Genomic DNA, 21,173 nt, shown 5'->3' with positions numbered 1-21,173 from the left:
ACATAACAGCGAAAATAAGATTTTTCTAATGCCAAGATAATAAACCTAGGCTTTTGTGACTTCTCATGCATAGAAGTAGGATGTTACTTTAATTTTTAATGAAAGTGGGTAACAGAAGTCTGTTTCAAATCGAGAGTTGACTTAACTATCTTATCACAAAATGTCATCTACTCCAGTAAATGAAATTTTGTCAAATGGCTTGTAGGGTTTATATTTATTTTAACTAACATTTATTTTAAGTTTAAACTATCTTTCCTGTCAAGCCTTACTTTCCCCTGGAATTGCCAATGCCAGAGTATGTAAATTTTAGTAGAACGCGCAAAGTATTCAAAATTGTCAGCGGAAGTAATCTGAGTTAAATAGAAGGGAAACGAGTTCGAAAGTGTGCTTTCTTGCTTCACGAGCGTGGAGGTGGCTAGTTAGAAATTGAAGAACCACGCGTTTCGGCCTGTGTGCTTGCCTCGGTAGATAGTTAAATCTTTCAACGTAATATTCAGAAGTTTGCTGAATTGTCAGCGGTATCTTAGAACGCGGTTAGGTTAGTTACGTTTTAGAGAGCCTCGTAGGTAGTCACTTGTTATTATTCATTTTTTAGTTTCTTATTTTTATTTTACCGCCAGTTCGGCGTAGTTTGTGAGCGTCAAGAGCACGCATCTGTAATTTCTAAAGTTGAATAAAAAGGGATTTAAACCCTTCTCAAGACTTTGTGTAATTTCCAGTTCATAGCAGTCACCACTATTGTTGCGTGCAGGTTGGGAGCGCGCAACATTACATTGGCGCCCGAACACTTGTCGAACTGAAATGGTCGAAAATTGGATGGAAGCTGCTGGACAACAACAAGAAATGGCAAGCCAATTGGGAGGATTTGGATACCTGGTCCAGACGATGAGAGCGTCAATCAAGCCAAACGTCAATTTCGACGGAAAAAATTCGGTGGCGATATTTCTAGAAGGCCTCGAAAATCACTTCCAGCTCTACCCTGTGCCTGAAAGACAAAAAGTTGCCATCGCCACATCTGCACTAAGAGGACAGGCCTCGCTATGGTGGAAGAATATAGGCAAATTTTTATTAGGGGAATTCGGAGGCCAGACATATACATTTGAAAATTTCAAAAAATCGTTATTAAAGGCCTTCCCCATAGTGAAAGACCGAGCAAGGCTAGAAGCCGAACTATATAGTTTTTATCAACGGGATGTAGAACAGTTGACGGACTTTATTCTGCGAAAAATTAAGCTGACGGATATGCTGTATGGGAAGAAACCCGACGAGGAGATTATTGAAATAATCTTACCAAGATTGTTACCCGCTGTTCAAGACTACTTCGAAATTAGAAACCCAAGCACATTGCAGGAGCTCTTCGAATTGGTGGTGAAGTTTCAAAATCGCAGAATAGCGGAAAAAGCTAGAGGGGCATCGTATTCTCAAAGTACCCGAAGGCAATCTTCAAATGAGCAGACCAGAAATGCAAACCGCTCTTATGGGGAAAAGAGCTATCAAGCTAACTCATCGAACCTCGAAGTTCAAGGCCCAAAAAGGAAATTCGAAAACAAACGTCCGCGTACCCAGAAGGCAGAAGTTGAAAGGAAAACTTTAAACGAGTAGAGGGGCCTGTGAAAGCGAGGGTCCAGACCCCGGAAGATTTAAAAAAACCCTCAAAAAGACACTTAAATACGGTCATCGTAAAGAACTCACATCTACCAATTATACAAGTCCTGGTTGGCGATGTACCAGTAGAAGCCCTCATCGATACAGGAGCAGAAGGTAATTTTATAAGCGAAACATTCTTCAAAAAGAATTTTTATAGGTTACGATTATTTAAAAATAAAAACACAGAAATCATAGCAGAGCAAGGACAAACTTGTCATTGCATTAGAAAACTATCTTTAAAAATACAGGTTCAAAACGAAAGCCTTAAAGTATTAATTTTTATAGTAAAATACTTGCAAAGTCCACTCATTTTAGGTATGGAGTTTTTAAAAGCCGCGAAGGCCAAACTGAATTTTCAGGAAAGTTCTATCGTGCTGGAGATGGATCGGAGGGTGGTGGAACCAGTGGAACAACCGCAAGTCGACCTTAGCCATTTGAATGACCATGAAAGCCAAGCCATCCAGCAAGTGGAGAGTACTTTTTCAAACTTGTTTTCAGAACGGCCTGGTAGTTGTCAAATAGTTACGCATGAGATACAGTTAACTGCCGACAAACCCTAAACCTTACCGCTATGATAAACAACCGACTAAACCTTACCGCTATGATAAACAGAAAGAGCAAATCATAGAAGAACATATTCAGGAAATGTTAAAGAACCAAATAATAACGCCCATAAATAGTGAGTACGCGAGTCCAGTCGTACTATGTAGGAAAACGAACGAGTTTCCTCCTTCGGATAAAAGGGCATGGAGGTTTGCTATAGATTACAGGAAACTTAATAGTGTTACTAAATTCCCAGTTTACCCTTTGCCGGTTATAGAGAAATTATTAGAAAGATTAAATCTACAAAATACATGACTACGTTGGACTTAACGTCTGGCTACTATCAAATAGCTATGAGACACGAAGACATACATAAAACCGCGTTTATAACAAAATCGGGCACTTATGCATTTTTACGCATGCCCTTTGGGTTGTGTGGGGCCCCGTCAACATTCCAGAGAGCTATGGACATTGTTCTAAAGCCTGTCCTAGGAAAATCGACTTTAATCTATCTAGATGATATAATTATAACGAGAAGTACCTTGGAACAACATATTAAAGACCTAGAAGAAGTTTTTAAATTATTAAAAGAGGCCGGTCTTACAATTAACGCCTCAAAATGCAAGTTCGCAACTAAAGAACTTAAATATCTGGGTTATAAAATTTCGCAAAAGGGTATAGAAACTGAAGATTCAAAAATAAAAGCCATCAAGAATTTCCCACCTCCCAACACCGCCAAGAAACTTTCTTCTTTCCTTGGGTTATGTTCTTATTATCGGTCATTCATAAAAGATTTTGCTAATATTGTTGAACCCTTTTTAGTAATTAAAAGAAAGAAAAGTAAATTCACGTGGACAGCAGAAGCAAATACCGCATTTGAAAGGTTAAAAGAAGCGCTCAGCAATGCCCCTGTTTTGAAATTCCCGGAGGGGGACGAAAACCTGGAAATTGCAGCAGATGCGTCGGACTATACTGTAGGTGCTGTTTTCATGAAAAATGGCCATCCTTTGGCATTTTTTAGTAAAACGTTGAACCCTACGCAAAGGAATTATACAGCTACAGAGAGAGAAACATTAGCCGTATTAATGGGTGTACACAAATTTCGAGTTTATTTCGGCAAAGCGCCAGTAACAGTCTTTTCAGATCATGTGGCTGTTGGTAGACTTTACTCGGGGAAAAAAATAACGCCCAGGTTAATAAGATGGGCTTTAAAAATTCAAGAGTATAACCTAATAATTAAATATAAACCGGGTAAGGAAAACAATGCTGCTGACGCACTATCTCGAATAAAACTGGACGATGAAGGCAATGAACTCAAATTCGCTGTGTTGACTTCAAAAATTTTACAGAAACAATTCTAGAGAAACAATTATTGCTGAATTGAAAGCTGATCCTGAATTTGGAAGTATCTATGCGTATTTGAAAGACCCCCGAAAGCTTTGAACACACAGATATCGATGCAATAAGAAGTAGAGCAGAAGACTATGAAATAATAGATAATTTACTGTTTTATACGAAAGCAACAAACGAAAATTTCGAATATAAACCAGTCATCCCAGCCTCGCTTCGAATAAGCATTTTGAGGAATTACACGACGCGAAAACAGCGGGTCATTTAGGGGTCAGAAACACTTTAAAAAGGGTACGCGAGGCGGTATATTTCCCGCAATTATACAAAATAGTAACTGCGTATGTTAGGTCCTGTAATCAATGTCAATTAATAAATGATATTAATTACAGCCCGGCCGGGTACTTAAATAGCATTCGCGCTACATTTCCGAATGAAATTTTAGGCATAGATCTTCTTGGTCCTTTCCCTCAGAGTGAGTTAAATAAAAATCGTTTTCTTTTAGTAATTGTAGATCATTTTTCAAAATGGACAGAAATTGTTCCACTTAAACGCGCGTCAGCCAAAACAGTCGCAGATGCATTCTTACACAGATACATTTTAAAATACGGTGCACCGATAAAAGTCATTAGCGATAACGGTAAACAATTCGTTAGTCAAATATTTGAAAACATATGCACTGGACTTGGCATACGCCATTTCAAAATGGTTCCGTATACACCACAGGCAAACATAGCAGAAAGAGTTAATAAAAACATTGAAAAAATAATTCGAAGTTATGTTAGCACACATCACAAGCGCTGGGATGGCTACATAAATGAGTTAGCTTATGCTTTAAGAACGGCAAATCACGATACTACGGGAAAAACCCCAGCAGAATTATTATTAGGACGAAAGTTAATTACGCCATTAGATAAATTATTCTTTGTGCAACAAAGAGAGCAAGAATTTAAACAAAAAGATGTGCAAAAACTCATTGACCAGGCGGTTAAAAGCTCGGATACGGCAAGAAATAGACAAAAATTATACTATGATAGAAAACGCCGAGAAGCAGATTTTAAAGTTGGGGATAAAGTGTTGAAGCGGAAATTTTCTTTATCAAGTGCCCCAGACAATTTTACTGCAAAGTTAGTTCCAAAATTTGAAGGCCCCTATGTAATTCAGGAAATAAAGGGAGTCGTATTGTACCTTAAGAACGAGAGAGGGGAAATTTGTAAAGCAAGTCCCGACCAGGTGAAAAAATATTATAATCAAAATGATTTTGAAATCCTTAAAAGTTTCTTGCAGGACTCAAGCGTAAAAGAAGTGGAAGGTCCAGAAGTAACGCCACCCGCTCCACCACCCAAGAAGCGGAGAACTGAAGAGAAACCTAGCCCTTCTACAAGTCATGCGACGGTACCGAAAATAAGAAATGAAAACGTTCAGACTCCAGCATTTAAGAAATACAAGAAAGCAACGCCGCCGCGTAAAGAAGCTGTGGTAAAGAGGAAAACACCACTTACAACGTATTGCAGTAGAAATTCTGCATCGAGGAGAACGCTTCCAGGGCCAGAGTGTCAGGTGCAAACAAGGCCGCCGTTCCCGAGAACGAAAAGACAGCAGGAGGAACGAAAAGACCACCACCAACAGAAGAAATTCAAGCATGATTCCAGACTGGATGACTCCAAGTCCAGCCGTCCAGGGGCAAAACGGAAAAGACAGCAACCCGGCGACTACCACTCCAAGAGGCCAGCATGCAGAGGGCGAAAAAGAAATATCCACATGGACGAAACTCGAAGGACACAAAGGAGACGACTGACGTCGATGAATTCCATATCATGGGAGCAGTTCTGCCAGAAGAGTATGTCGGTATTCCAATCATCGAAAACTCAAAGATAAGTTAAAATCTTCTATAATTTTTTTTTCTTTTGTTCCGAAATGTTATGCGCAAATACGAAGTTCTATGTTTTGACGGAAGTCAATTTGTCTCGTTTGAGACTTAGTTTTGTTTTACTTTATTTAGCTAAGGCAAAAGTATTATTTTCTTTCTTTAAGTATAAAATCTAAGAACAAGCAGTTTCTGTTGGTCGAAAGACTAATTCTGTTATGTTAAAGCCAAAATTTGGCTGAAGATAAAAATAATTTCGTATTCTTGTATTAATAAGAACTTTAGTTTCAGTGCCGCCAGCTTGGCGAAGAATGAGTAAAGTAAAAATTTATTTTTCTCTTATTCATTTTATGGTAAATTGTAAAAATCATATGTATTAGAATTTTGTAAATATACGTAAATACTTCAAAGTTATGTAAAAGTAGAATTTAGTCTAGAAGCATAAAATTTTAGATGCTAAAAGTAAATGCTCAAAAGCAATGAATTCAAATTTAAGTATTAAACTGTAGATAAAATCATGCTTTAGAGCAAAAGCCTGCATGTCTAAAGATGAATGAGGGGGAATTTAGAATGAATGTGTTTTGTAGGGTTCTCCACCTGCACTTGAATTTTAAAAATGTTAAAATAGCTCATCGAGTTTTAGAGTGTCGAGTAAGGTGTGTGTATTTGGTCGTTGAATTCTAACAAATCATTGTGGTTGGGGGAAGTGTTACAATACTAAAACACGAATATTCCCGTTTGACACCACACATGGTGGAGAGCCAGGGTAAAGTTAAATTCATGTTTGAATACTTGAATGAATGTGAATTAAGCAGTAACTAAGGAAAATAAATCGATCAAAAACAAAAACTTATTCAGTGTCAAGAAAGTGTAAATTAAAATGTATTTAGAAAGATACTGATACTTATTCCTTCCAGATGCTGGAAAGAAGAGAACAGATTGATTGCTGAAGTCCAGGAAAGGTTGCTGTAAGAAGAGAGGGTTAAATAAGTATCTACAGAAATTTATCCTACCTTTTGTGAGAAAACAGTTTTTTTATGTAAACGAGGCTCTTAAACTTTAGTTCAGAATTGTGGAAACTTTTCAACAGGTCGTTTCTAGGACCTGCTTCCAAGTTTACCAAATTCTGGCAGCGGCAAATGTAGGGTTTTAACTAACATTTATTTTAAGTTTAAACTATCTTTCCTGTCAAGCCTTACTTTCCCCTGGAATTGCCAATGCCAGGGTATGTAAATTTTAGTAGAACGCGCAAAATATTCAAAATTGTCAGCGGAAGTAATCTGAGTTAAATAGAAGGGAAACGAGTTCGAAAGTGTGCTTTCTTGCTTCACGAGCGTGGAGGTGGCTAGTTAGAAATTGAAGAACCACGCGTTTCGGCCTGTGTGCTTGCCTCGATAGATAGTTAAATCTTTCAACGTAATATTCAGAAGTTTGCTGAATTGTCAGCGGTATCTTAGAACGCGGTTAGGTTAGTTACGTTTTAGAGAGCCTCGTAGGTAGTCACTTGTTATTATTCATTTTTTAGTTTCTTATTTTTATTTTACCACCGGGCCGGCGTAGTTTGTGAGCGTCAAGAGCACGCATCTGTAATTTCTAAAGTTGAATAAAAAGGGATTTAAACCCTTCTCAAGACTTTGTGTAATTTCCAGTTCACAGCAGTCACCACTATTGTTGCGTGCAGGTTGGGAGCGCGCAACATTACAGGCTGATGCATATTACATTATACTGATAAGAAAGACTACAGATCCCTTAATAATTAAAATATAAGGCAGGATTTTTAAAGAGAGAACTTAGCAATTTCTACAAGAATCTTTTCTCTGCATCCTAAAACTAATGAAACCTTTGAAAGACTTAGATATAAAATGAAAACTTCAATAAGAATATAGTTTTCAATTTATTTCCTTACAAGTTCTATATTTTTTAAAATGTTATTTAGAAAAAATTTTATTCATTCGTGCACTTAAAAAAAATCAGTTTATTTTAAAGCCCCCTTTGATTCTTTAATGTTTTAGTGTAGAGATTGAACCTATCGTCATCAAAATTGACTGAAAACTTGTAGGATTCTCCACTGTGTAATTCTAAGTTAGGGTTGGATGTGAAGAATCTTAAGAACTAATAAGCGAATAATTGCTTGAGTTCGTGAGACAGTAAATAAATTTTGAAAGGGTTAAAAGACCCTTTATTATTCAAATAAGATTTAACAGAACTCCGTCGTGATGTTCTACGATAAAGCCGACACTCGGGCTTCAATAATAATAGCTTACGGGAGAGTAGCCTAAAAAGTCGAACGTGTGCTAGCCAGAATATCTGATATCTCTCTCGAAGTTCTGCTGTTGCGATTAAATACCGCTCTTCCTCATTAGCATTCAGACGTGATTCTAAAACTACGTTCTGGCCGGAAATGGTAAGTTTAAATTAAGAAGCGATAGGAATGGAAGTTTAACTTAAAATTTAACTGTTAATAAAATTAACATAATCCTTACAAACTTCAGGATACATAAGTGTTATAAAAGTTTAATTAATATATTTCGAATGAGGAAATGCAAAAATTTCGAGCATTTAAACATATACAGTGCAATTTTATTTTCATACTCATAGACTCATAATTATTTTTAAGAAAAAAAAATCAAATCTGAGTAATTTTCACATAGAAAATACAAAATTAAGTACTCTAGATGGAATCTAATTTAAAATGAGAAGGGAAGAAAAGACTGTCTAAGAAAAGCATATAAACCTGCGATTCTCGAAGGTTTAGATTCATTCTTACAATTTCTTGATGTCTCAGTTAATAAACCTGCAAAGACAGAAGTCAGAGCTTTAAAGCAAAACAAAAAAAGGGCGGTAACCACAGCTTTAAACTTAAAGGTAAAATACACGACTGAGTTTGAAAAGGTAAGTGAATGGATGATGGAGACATAGATATTAATTTCAACGGTACTAATTGAAAAGAAATCAGCTACTTCTAAATTCATAAATGGTTTTGATTATAGTGTAACCTGACATGACGCTTGAAGTAACGACGCCTGAGGAATGATCAGACAAGTATTGTAGCGTACCAAACCACGGAAATTAGAAGTTGATTAATATTTTGACTTAATGCGAAAAGCGGAAATAATTATCTAGGTTAAAGTTTATGTTTAATTTTTACAAGTCTTCTCAATACTCAGTAGTTAATCGTTTTAAATTTAGTTTCATTTATCTATATTTTAAATGTTTCTAGACTTCTCAACTTTCCCTCCCATTCTCTGGCCAGGATGTAAATTTAAAGTTAAGTGAAGTGCTATTTAAATGTATGAATATCTCAGTTTATTCAGAGCGCACGTTTCGTTGTTATTTCGCGATCACGCTAGTAAGCCTCTTGGCCTTATCAGATTAGTATCATGCCGGTTAGATTCCTGTGAGTCTACTTCTTAGGTGTAACTTAAGTGCAATCTTGCACCATTTATTTCAAGTTTGACTTGTATTATATTCTACGTTTTAATTTCCGCCGCAAGTTGACGGTGTCTTTTAAACGCACGATGTCCGTGCCTTTTTGTTAACTAGTTTGAATTAATAAAGGGTTATTTTTACCCTTCGTCTGAGTCAGCAGTTTTTATTCACGCCTGTGCGAGAATTCACCAGGTCATTATAGGATCTATTCTAGTTTATGTGGAACAAGAGAGACAGACTCTATAGGTCAAAACAGCCTAGTTATATGTTCTTTACAGAGATAAATTTCAAATTGCACACAAAATTTTAGTTCAATTGTGTTTTAAATTTTAACACAAGAATCTGTCTTAAAAAATCATAAGACCTCTCTTAATCACGGAACCTAGAAATATAAGTACCAGCGTAACTCTCCCTTGAAAAAAAATTTTTTATTTTTAACAAATGAAAATTGACCAGTAGGGTAGAACCCAGAGCGAAAATATGTAAGCAAAATTCTTAAATGTGTTTGAATATGAAGATCACTAAATTTAATTTATCAGTTACACTTTGAGATTTAAAAATTGTGCTGCTACATATGATAAAAGGAGACGAAAACAAGCACGCTTTTCTATATTTACATAATTTTTAAGTACATATAAACAGCGCGCGAAAACTGCAGCTTTACTCAGCAAAAGAAATAAAAATAACCGTTTACCAGACCGCATTCTGAGCACAAAATTTTGGTGGCTTCCTAATTGGCCGCTAAAAACAGGATGACACCCGCAATTCCTTTGCCACTTATGCAAAAGGCACAGTCTATAACTTCTGAAAATAGTTCCTGAAACCTATATAATAGAATTTAGGATTTTATAGATTGTATTGGATTTTGTAGATAAACTCTAAACAAAATTTTATCAGGTCTAAAAGCGTCATAAAAACCTAAGCTGTTTTATTGTAAAGATCTTATTTTAATTTTTATAATAATTTTCTAACCAATTATTTTTAGTTTGACTTTCTTTTCCCTCCTGATTTCAGTTTCGTGCCGAAATGTAAATTTTAATGACTTAGTATGCAAAATCTAAGGGTAAGTAGTATTTAAGCAGCGTTTCAAGAGTTCATGAGGAGGAGCAGCGGAGTTAGTTCCGAGCTTATGCTGCGGAGTTTGAAATAGCTCTCTTAGTCGGCGTTAGCCACCCTCTTCAGATTATATTGATATTCTAGGCTCAGATTTGCTGTGTGCAGCCGATTTAGAGGCTTTGTGCCGTTTAGCTAACTAAGGAGGCAGTCGTTTAGGCATCCTAATTTATTGTGATTTTACATTTTTATTTTCTGTTCAATTTAGTTTATCCACAAGTGGTGGTGAATTGTGAGCAGCGAGTGCGTGTATCTTGCTACGTAAGTTCAGATGAAAAAGTTATTTGAACCTTCTTCTGTAGTAACTATTCTTTAATACATAGCGAGAATTCGCTACACAGTATTTCACGTAGGGTCTACTGTGAATGCTCGCGAAAAGAACACATAGACTCCGCAATACAAAATTAATTTCGATGTTTAAAATTTATTAGGTTACACTAATAGCTGCTGTTAGCCCCGGGTTGGACAGAAAATATTGAAATATCACCGGTGTCCAAGCCAGAAATCTAATCCAGAACCTTCCTTAGATGGTTAGATGAGCTAACCTTTAGAATAAAACGACACACAAGAGGAATGCTTTGATTTCTTACCCACCTTTACTTAAAAGCCACTGGGGAAATTCGAATATCATTTTTTCAAGTCGAGATTGTAGAGAATTGTGTCCATCATATTTAATTCGGGTGCCATTGTAAAGTCATTAGTTTTACATACAGCAAAAAAATTTTGAAGATAATTCAACTGTGTCTCTTTCGAAAGTGGAAGCCAAGATTTTCCACTTATTGAGCTGTACGGCTCACCCTCTTTCTCTAACCCCTATGAGGAAAGCAGACTTGCTATCGTTCTTAAGTTATTCTCGTCCTTTGAAGGACGAAGTCTACTAGCTGTGCGCCATAGCTGAGAGGCAGGAGGGCTGCACAAATGACGTTATTTGAACACATGTTGTTGCGTTTCGTGGAAAAAAAACCTTGAAGCAAATACATTGGGATCCCGTGCTGCTATAAGTGAACGGTAGATTATAAACTTTCACAGAAAGATAAGCTATTTCATAGAAATGCATAGTATGCGATATGTTATCGGAGCATTTTTACAGAAATATACAGATATCAGAACAATATTTTATTGAAATGTTTACGTAATATTTACAAGATCATGGTTTTCTGAGAACTTGAATCAATTTCACAGTGGATTAGGCTGTTAAGCACAAGTATTTCGATTCAGGTACCCAGTGAAACGGCTGGTTGCACGAGCTTTTTGTAGATATCTTCACATCAAGTTAATTTCCTTTAAGAAATCTTCCACGAAACCATCCCTTCCCAAAGAAAGTCTTCAAGTGCTTTGAGTTGATCGATCAAACAAACAAACCCTCCAGATCTGAGACCATATGTTAGGGCTGTCTGAAGTCATGCATACACTGAAATCACTCAGCTCTACTATCAGTTTTAAAAGAAGCTATCCGGTGGGGAAAGCCACATTCATCATTCTATACCCGGCATCCTGTATTCTCTTTTGTGAGAAGAGCTGTCCACCAGGCATGACTATAATTACAAAATCTGTATCATAGTACTTTTAAAAGGAAAAAAAATTAACGCATTTTTGTTCTAACTGCTTTGCAAATTCAGAGAAATATAATTTTGTAAGTACGCATTCACGTTGTTCACTTATTGGGAAAGCATTATCAGAATATTTAAAAGTAAATGCAAATATTCTAAAATGAGTATACTCCTTATAAATTAAGAAATCTCATGTTTCCAGTTCTGAGCCCAGTTTATTTGGAAAAAGGGTTTCATCAGAGAATGCAGCAATCTCCTCAAACACTTAAAAAACTATCTTCAATTTTTTTTTTACTTTAATTGAAGACAAGTGCACAGAATTAGCTTCTTAGATTAGACCTTTATCAATTGTCTAAATCTATTCCATATCATATTCCTTGTAGGCAGGCACATTTTAGAGGGAATAAACGTACTTAGGCAACTTACGAGTCCAGCTGCGTATTATCTTTTGGTCTTAGGTGTAAAAGCATATGCAGTTTTAAACTCTTCTTGGGTTAATGTTTCAGATCGTAGTGCATTGTTTTTAAGTTGATAGTCACGAACAATTTGAATGTACTCCCTAAATAATAACAATCTTCCTATTTCGAACATTCTTTGGAATGCTTAACTTCCTTTTGTCACATTTCTGAAACACCTATTTTCCACACAATTGCTCTAAAGTATCTTTAATTTATATATAGAGCCAGACATTCTGCTAATTAATTACTCTGTTAGTAATTCTGAGCCATTAATTTAGGTTTTCACTCTTGAATTGCTTCGAAATTTGTATGACTTTGTAGCTTCTTTCTTGTATGTTTTGGAATCATACACTATAGGCCCTAGCTGAAAAAAAGACTAAGTAGCGAATTCTCGCTAGAACGCTTAACCTTTTTATCTGAACTTAACAAAGACTGAACTCGCTCGTTGCTCACAGTCTACCACCACATATGGCTAAGTAACTTAATAGAAGACTAAGATGTAAAATCGCAATACTACATGGCTGGCTCCTTATTTATCTAAACCCCTAAATCGGCTGCACGCAGCAAAGCTGAACCTAGAATATCAATATAATCTAACGAGAGTGGCTAAGCTCCAATTATTTACGTACAAGGCTACTTCAAATACGGGGCATAAATTCAGAATTAACTCTCCTACCGAACTCTTAAAACCGCCGTTTATATACTGATTTTGAACTCACTTAGATTTTCATACTACGTCATTAAAAATTTACATTCTGGCAGGAAACTGAAGTCAGAAAAGAAAGGATAATTAAGAAATTAATAAGAATTGGTTAGAATATACTTTTATGGGATTATATTATAATTTCTTATGGGAATATTTCCCATCCTTTTTTATAGATTAGAAAATTTACATGCAGGTTCAATATATTTTAAGTACATATTAATAAAAAAAGTGATGTCCTATAGAACAGCATGAGACCTAAAAAGTCTGATGTTTCCAGCATATAACCTTCCTCCAATTCTATATTTTAAATAGAAATGAGATAAAGTAAAGTATCACTTCCGGTTGCTTCATTCGTAAACAAAATCTAATTTATTGTCCCAATAAATAGAAAGGTATATAAAATAAACAGAAATAAATAGAAACTTGTCATACGAAAATTTTGATTGTATCTTATTAGATATAAGCTGGGCCATGTGCTAAAACTGGCTTATCTATATTTATAGCAACATAATCAAATTTTAAATCTTTATTTTTTTATTGGAAATTTATTTTATTGGTCCGTTGAATAACATATAATTTAACTAGTTTTTAATGAAAGAAATTAACTTTTTATAATATATCTAAAATAAATACTCTTTACCTAAAATATATTTTAAATAAAAAAAGAAATGAATGTCATGATTTGATTTGCTTCTTTGTTATTTTTATAATATCAACAAACCTTAGTTCATTTTGATCTGCATGTACTATATTTCCAAGATATTTAGCTATCAGTTAACAATGCTCGTTAGTTTTTGGAATTACAGCTAATTAGTGACTATTTTACGTTGTTTTCGTTTGGTTTATTTGATTATGGCAAAGTACTCGACTGCTATCTGCCTTAGGGGAAAGATGCCTTCATGGAGGAATTTTTTAAAGAAAACTAGCTCGTATACACATTACATATAGGCGAAACCATCACGAAAACGCCCATGTTCAGCAACTTTACCGCTCTGCCATTGGTGGGCCCGACTATCGTACGTTCTGGGATCTGTAAGAAGGAAAGAAATAAGTATTTCTGAATTTTCTATTTGCTCTTGTGCCTCGTCATCATCAACAGGGCAAGATAATAATAAGCGCACTTTTTGGCAACGTGCTTCCATTGTTAGAGTTTTGAAGTTCTGAGAATGAAACGCTGTTATAAAAATCATTCTCTTCTGCCGCTTGATATAAATAAATATCATATCTCGATAGAATCAAAATATTCTTAATATACGCTGCATTAAACTCTTATTGTAAGGAATTTTAATTGTTCCACGAAAATATGTTGAGAGTTCAAGTAAAGTGCAACTTTCGGGTTATCATATATAATCAAAATCAGATATATTATTCTCAGTCATGATGGTATATACATTGTATGTGTATATAAGAGTTTTAAATACCAAATTTGAGAAGTTTTGGACTACATCCTAATATATTTTTTCACCAAAATCTGTTCAAGTAAAGTATGACATCTGGCTTATAAATTTCAGCCAAAATCTACTATCCTTTTACCATTGACTTAAAACTTAAATTTAAAAGTTTTGTGTTATATTTTAATATAATCTTTCAATAAAAACTGTTATGGGCTTCAAGTAATGTATCACTTCCACTTGCCCATTAAAAACTGCAATGAGCTTCAAGTAAAGTACAACTTCCGTTTGCCTAGTTGTACCTAAAATGTTATCAACTCTTTATATGAATGCAGAAAGCTTAAATAGGGAAAACAGAAATTTTTGGAAAATTGATATCATAGTGGATAAAAAAAATCGTCAAAGACAGAAAATCATCATTGTGAAAGAGTAAAAACGCTTGTGGGACCCTAATTCGTGCTTCTTTACTAAAAACTTACTATCGAAATTTTAGGCCAAAAACGTTATCTTCCTTGACATAGGTGGCAGGAGATAAAAAGAAGAGGCAATTTCTTCTTGTACTTACATAAGAGTCAAGGACCTTTTGACCTTTTCCAGTGATCGAAACTGCTTATTTCTAGTTCTTTCCTTTCACTGAGAAACTGAAAATACTTCTTTTTTTTTATTTTGTTAATTTGCTAGTTTTTAAGAAACTTGTACAGTCAAACAGAATTCTGAGTTGTCTTTTTTTCATGCAAAAGGACAGTAATGATTTCTTGGACACTTTGAAAAATAAAATCAAATATCAAAATGACATTTTCCTGCTTTGAATTAACCAGTATCAAATCATCAAGCCAAGTATCAAACTACTGAAGAAATTGCTCGTTTCCTCGGGACTGAAAACTGACTTCTATTTCAGAAAACTCTGGATTTTAATTAACTCATGAAGAAACTATTATCCAAAACATCGTTAATATAAATAGCATAAGTATTTTCGCCAATCAATGAATGCACAGAGAAAAGAACATTAAAATGTTTATGCATTGATCGGAAAAGGCATATACACAAAAGTATTTTTGGAAAAATACACGAAATTAATTAATCCTCCAAATCAGTTTTTATTCCGACTCAATGAAATGCTTAAATGAACTTACAGTAGGACGTCAGTTTTTTTCACAAATCTGAAAAAAGATGACTTTGGCTGTACTTCACTTGACAGTTTCCTTGAGAATTTTATTACAAATAAGAATAAATATTACGCTAATATATTCACGATTGACCTTCAAATTCTCACAGATCTTTAATAGTTGCAGAGACCAAACTTGCGTTCCACAAGACTTAGTGCTGAGAAAAATTCAGCAAAAATATTCACATTGTGTCGATTACACATCGGTACTTTCATCTCTAGTTCGCTTTAGGCTCGAATCTGGTGAACTCATTTGTTGCATGGTTGTTTTCAGAGTTTTCTCTAAGATTGAGAGTAGCTTCCCTTAAAAAGGCTTCCACGACAGCAACTCCCTCCTGAGGCAGACTGCCTTAGACATCTTTCCATGGTTGCATAAATGAGCATTTATATGTATCAAATGGTTAGAGCATGAAAGAAGAAGTTTCTTGCACATAAAATTACATCTCATCTCTATATATCCATCCACATTTTATACCTTTATTTAGAAAAGTAAAGAGGCCTTTTATTATGGGTAAAATGAAATATTTGCGCGATTTAATAACCGAAGAATAAATTCTGCTCCGCTCTAATGAGTACTTTTGTACTGTAGATTACACCATATGGGGCGCGGATGGGGAAAAGGGATTTAGTCGATATTAATGTTGGCAATATAATAATGTTGACGATATAATGGTTACATATGTAATATATCGCATCACTTTGTCCCATTGCTACGGATAACATGATTGGAACAATCTATCAACAGAGGCTGTTCGCACATTTTTTTAGAGGATTTTACTTTGCTGTGAAAAAAAATCCCCTGCTTGGAATTTTTTTTTTTAACTGCAACTATATTTTTGAAAATATAAATTATCATCTGCTACTTGACAGTTTTGTTTTCATGCACAATGCCGCTTTTAAAGAAGCAATGGATGAAAGGCTATGTTTGTGTTCATTCCGAAGAAACGTATTCTTATCTAGTTATTAAAACACGTTGTGAAAGCCGTGGTTTTCCGATATATAAAGCTATGATAGGTAATATTGTCAACAACAAAGGGAGGGAAGTCAAAATTTAGCTTCAAGTGGGAAAATTATTCCAAATACGTATCCAAGGAAAAACGGAATGTTTCGAATGTTGCAAAAGTAAGATCTTTAATGTTAAAAGAAAATCCGCCAAGTCCAAGGACAGTTGCAAAATCAATAAAATGCTCAGTAGAAACTGCAAATAAAGTGATTAATGCTGATTTGAATCTTAAAAAGGCGAAAACACGTAATGTGCATCTTCTTTTTTCACGACATATCGCCGAACGCACATCGCGTTGCAGAACTGTTTATAAGAAACACTTACCCGGACAAAAATGGAAAAACGTTGTCACAATAGACGAATCTTAGGTGTACTTAAATGACCACAATAAAAAGAGATGCATTTATTAACAAGATGAGGGAAAAAAATCTCAAAACATGGTTCAAGGATTATAACGAAAGTTTTTCTAAAGAATTTATGGTTGTTACTGGTTTTTCATATTATAAAGACAAATTTAAAAAAAGAGAGTGAAAAAAAGTGTTAGGATCAACTCCACATATTATCAAAAATATACTTCACACCCAGCTTTCAAATATGAAATACCTTCTCTTTACACACACACTGATGAATCAGTTGAAATGCATCAAGGGAAAGCGAGCAGCGACACGTCAAAATCTACTATTAATTTCCTGGGGAAAATGGAATAAGAAACGGGTATCAAAGCCATACCTTTTACTCATATCCCTACAAAATCTCTTGATTTATCAACAAAGTATTTTTGCGCTTTTGCGGGTGTTCAAACGTCGACTTACAACCTTCTTAGACTTTGGGCAGCTGTTCAAGAGCAATGAGATAAAAAAACCTCTTTCGCTACTCTAAAAGGCTTTATTGTCTTGGAAATTATGGTGTATAAAGATAGAGAAGAATAAGAGTTATCAAATAGAACATTTAAAAATTTAAAAGTTTAGGTAAAATATTTCTGTAATTACAATGAAACTCGTCTAAAAATGTCCCTCTGTATACTAGAATATAATACAGCTTCTCTGAGCAACATTCAGGTTTTAATATTATACCCAGATACGATATCAAAGCATTCAAACAATTCGTTGGAATTTATGAAATTACTACTGTCACAATAATTTTAGTTACTCAGCTTTACTATTTAAGATACCCTTATCACTGCGCGTTTTTAGAGCGCTGCTATTTTTCCACTGGCCGCAATTTCTTAGTTGTTTGCGTTTACGGTTCAAATATATTGAATTTTATGAAACCAAAACGATGCTCTCAATGTGCTTCGATTATTTGTTTCCATTACAAAGTGAGTTGTAAAGAGAGCTTTTGCTGAAACTTACTCGATTTTGCTCATATTACGTATACCGGGTGCGTCATAAATTCGTAAAAAGTTCAAAAACTCGTAATGAAAGAAGGAACGTACGGACAATTTTTCTGTTTGCGCCAATATGGTCAGAAAGACATTGGATTTTTTCCCATGTTAAAAAAAAAAAAAGAAAAGAAAAGAAAAGAAATGTAACCGACTGAGGGCGCTTACACGTCACACTGAGATGTTTTATGCAAATCAGGCTATCAATAAAAGACTTGGCTGGAAACGGAGCCTTCATTCGAAGCCGGCAGCATGCTTTCTTTACCAGATCGGGCGTTGGTGGTTAAATTGTTCTATAAGAATGGTGAATCCACAACTGTTACATTGCGAAAGTTTCGCACGGAGAAAGGACTGAAGGCGCAAAAAGCCCTATTTCATTAAATGGGATACGGAATTTAATACGACGTTTAAAGGAAACGGGGATTTTGGAGGATCGTCAACGAAGTGGCAGACCACCCTTGAGAGCGGACCGTGTCCATGTGGTACAAAGTGTCATGAAAGATATAGCAGCCGAGACATGAATGAGGAGTAGCAGTGCTCGTGAAGCTGAGAGAAGAACGGAGATTCCGGAAGCGTCGTTTCGACGGCCGTTTCGGGAGCCGTAGACCCTCGAGAACACCATTGCTCAGTGCATGCCATCGAGCTGCACGTGTTGCCTGGGCAAGAGAACTCAGATAATGGACTCTTGAGGACTAGAAATGAGTAGCATGGAGTGATGAGTCTCGATTCTGGCTACTTAACACCGAACTGAGGCTGAGAATATGGCTTCAGGCTCATGAAGCTATGGATCCTGCATGCCAGGTTGGAAATGTACAAAGCCACAGCGGCTCAATCATGGTTTGGGGTGTTTCCTCCTGGCAGTGTTTGGGATCTTTGGCACTTTTACCAACCTTCCTAAATATGATTCAGTAAGTAGAGTTAGTTGTTCGGTGATTATCTCCATACATTTATGTTGTCCTGTCATTCACATGGAAATAGAGTATTCTAGCAAGATAACTGCAGCTCTCACAGGTCCCGGTTGGCTACTACCTGGCAGGATGAGCTTTCATCTGATTTCTCTCTCATTAATTAGCTACCTAGAAGTCCTGACTTAAATCCCACTGAGCATACCTTTCGGATGTTTTGGAGGAGAGGTGTAAAACCACAACACACAACACTAGCGTTCTTCCTGAATTATGGACATCTCTGTCCGATGTCTGGCAAGCCATTCCCGCAGAATGTTTCCGCAAACTTATTGAATCTATGCCTCATCGTGTGTCAGCCATTATCAAGGTCAGAGTAGGACCAACTCATTATGGACTTCCTGTCCCTAATTCAGTGTTACTTTAGTGTATTTTATAGTTGCGGGAAAAACTGCATTATTAATAAAACAATTAATATAAATTACTTATACCGTAAAAATGAAGTAAGTAAATTTATTTACAGTTTAACTGTAATTTTCTATTGAATTTATAAATTTATTGATTTTACTCTGAAATGCATTCAAATGCAAAGAAAACGGGAGAAAAATTAAGTACACTTTAACAGTTTAATTCTGATTCCCGTACAAATGTAAGTTCTTGCAAGTTAGTGGGTAAGTCTGCGAAAATGGAAATGCATACTGAAAGGTTACATTACAAGCAATTTATCTACAGCAAAGAATAATATGGAGGCAGTAAATGCTTCCATATTATTCTGAACAAAACGTACCGCCACTTTTGTGAGTAAAATCACTGTATTTCTAAAGTAAATGCTAGGCTGTAAATATTTACAGCATTGAATGTGAATGCAAAATTCGATGCCTGACAACTTACAAAAGCTGCTGTCCACCCTGATGGTGTGAAATATTAAGTCGGAAGAAAATTAAATATTTTATCAAAATTAACAAAGTGTAAGATTGTATTTTATTTTCGAAAGTTTTAGATACTACTTTTTTTCTATCAAGCTTCGTTTGACAAATTGATTGACAGAAAGAAAGAAATCTCGAATACTAATTGTTCATTGCAATGAGAGGTTAAACAGACAAAAAGCAAGTTCATCTTGTAAAGCAACATTCTAAAACATTAAGAGATGATAACTCAGATAATCCTTTCTATGATACTTATATGATAACTAGACAGCTCCACAAAAGGGTAGTCAAAGAAAAAATAATAATTTGAAATTTTCCATGTTTTTACTGAAATTTTTTAATAAACTGTTTTCTCCTTCACTTTGTTTAGAATAATTTAGCAGTCACTAGTGCTTTGATATAGCGTTACAGGCCACTTTTTTTTTCGAAATTAATAACGAAACTATGTGAATAACTGAAGAAATTAATATCTGCCTATGTTTAAAAAAAATTGGAAGTTTCTGTTTATATAAATGCAATATTTTAAGTTCCAGAGAGAAAAATGCCTTTAGATATCTACAAGAAAAATATCAGTAGACAATTATATATTTAAATAAACGTCCGATAACTTTTTTTAATGCTCATAATATTACAATCTACATATTGTAGGTAATGAAACAGTAAACACACTTTGAAATGCATTTATTATTCCAATTAATGAGATGATTTTTCCAATACTGTAATAAAATCAAAAATCTTATAATTGTAGGAGGCCTTTTTTTAAATCTTTTTTAGTAAAATGATGATTTAAAACTTTTTCCTTCAGCTAAATGCTAGTTTAAAGAGCTTTTGAATTTCTAAGTAGCAATTATTTCTGTAGATAGTCTCAATAAATTTAATACTAAACGCATCATGTACAATTACTCATTTAATGAGGTACATAGAATCAAAATTTCTAAAAATTGACAAAAGTATATTGATTTATTCCCTATCAAAGATCATTTTAAATACATTGGCCGTGAATTAGAGAGAAGAGATGAGAAAGCCATTGACTTACCTGCGCGAGTTCTGCCGTCGTCTTAAGACCAGCTCATTTACCGGTCATCAACGCAAAACTTCTTTTTCTTTATTATCTCCTTTCTCTCCCCCCCCCTTTAAAGCAACTCGGCCTCTCTCAGACGACCCTTTATAGACCTTTTCTTCATGATGAATATTTTTAACATCTTCCCTTTGAACAACAAGCTCTTTTCGCGTAATGTTAAAATATTCCATACCGGATTTTCAGGTAACTCACATCACGTGATTTCTATTTATAAAGAAAAGCAACTATTCTTTTTCAGGTTCAAGTTCAGGGTCAAAAAAGTTTCGAACATCGTTTGATGAACCGAGAAGGTTAAGCGAAAAACCTATTTTGAGTATCAGTTATTAAAGGAGAAAGAAATGTATTACACAATACATCTTTTTCCGCTCTATTAAGAAAGGAAAACGCATAAAAATGCATTTTGAATTTATGTATTTCAAAACACAATTGTTAGCTTTGTTATTTTTTTCAAAAATGAGACCAATCACCTCTATATTTACAGCAGATTGTCATAATGAATTCATTAAAGTATTGCATTGACAACATTTATCAAGTATTCCTAACTGTTTCATACAGTTCAGCTTTTTATTAAATATGTACGGATTCATAACTATGAGCCTTTTAAAGTACTTTTAAACCAGTTGTTTTTAAAGTACTTATGATAATTTTGGTTCATTGTTTGCGA

At 34.9% G+C, this 21,173-nt stretch overlaps 1 protein-coding gene across 2 annotated transcripts in view; it reads right to left on the bottom strand.

The window, feature by feature from the left end:
- Window positions 1–20,620, bottom strand: part of LOC118188257 (leukocyte elastase inhibitor-like) — a 75,030-nt gene extending 54,410 nt beyond the window's left edge. The window contains exons 1-2 of one of the 2 annotated variants that reach the window (XM_085807326.1): window positions 9,528–9,552; window positions 8,139–8,198 (exon numbers count right to left, since the gene is read on the bottom strand). In XM_085807326.1, coding sequence (XP_085663452.1) covers window positions 8,139–8,198; window positions 9,528–9,537 — 70 coding nt within the window. In that variant the 5' untranslated portion in view covers window positions 9,538–9,552. Of the gene's footprint in view, window positions 1–8,138; window positions 8,199–9,527; window positions 9,553–20,464 lie in introns of those variants that run through there. The other variant, XM_085807327.1, reaches the window with a different exon arrangement.
- Between the last annotated feature and the right edge of the window lie 553 nt (window positions 20,621–21,173).

The sequence above is a fragment of the Stegodyphus dumicola genome, chromosome X1, assembly GCF_044657685.1.
Source record: "Stegodyphus dumicola isolate Sdum_Otavi_A_Nest chromosome X1, ASM4465768v1".
NCBI classification, from domain to species: Eukaryota; Metazoa; Arthropoda; class Arachnida; order Araneae; family Eresidae; genus Stegodyphus; species Stegodyphus dumicola.
The sequence above is the reverse complement of the archived record's forward strand: the minus strand, read 5'-3'. Positions and strand labels throughout refer to the sequence as shown.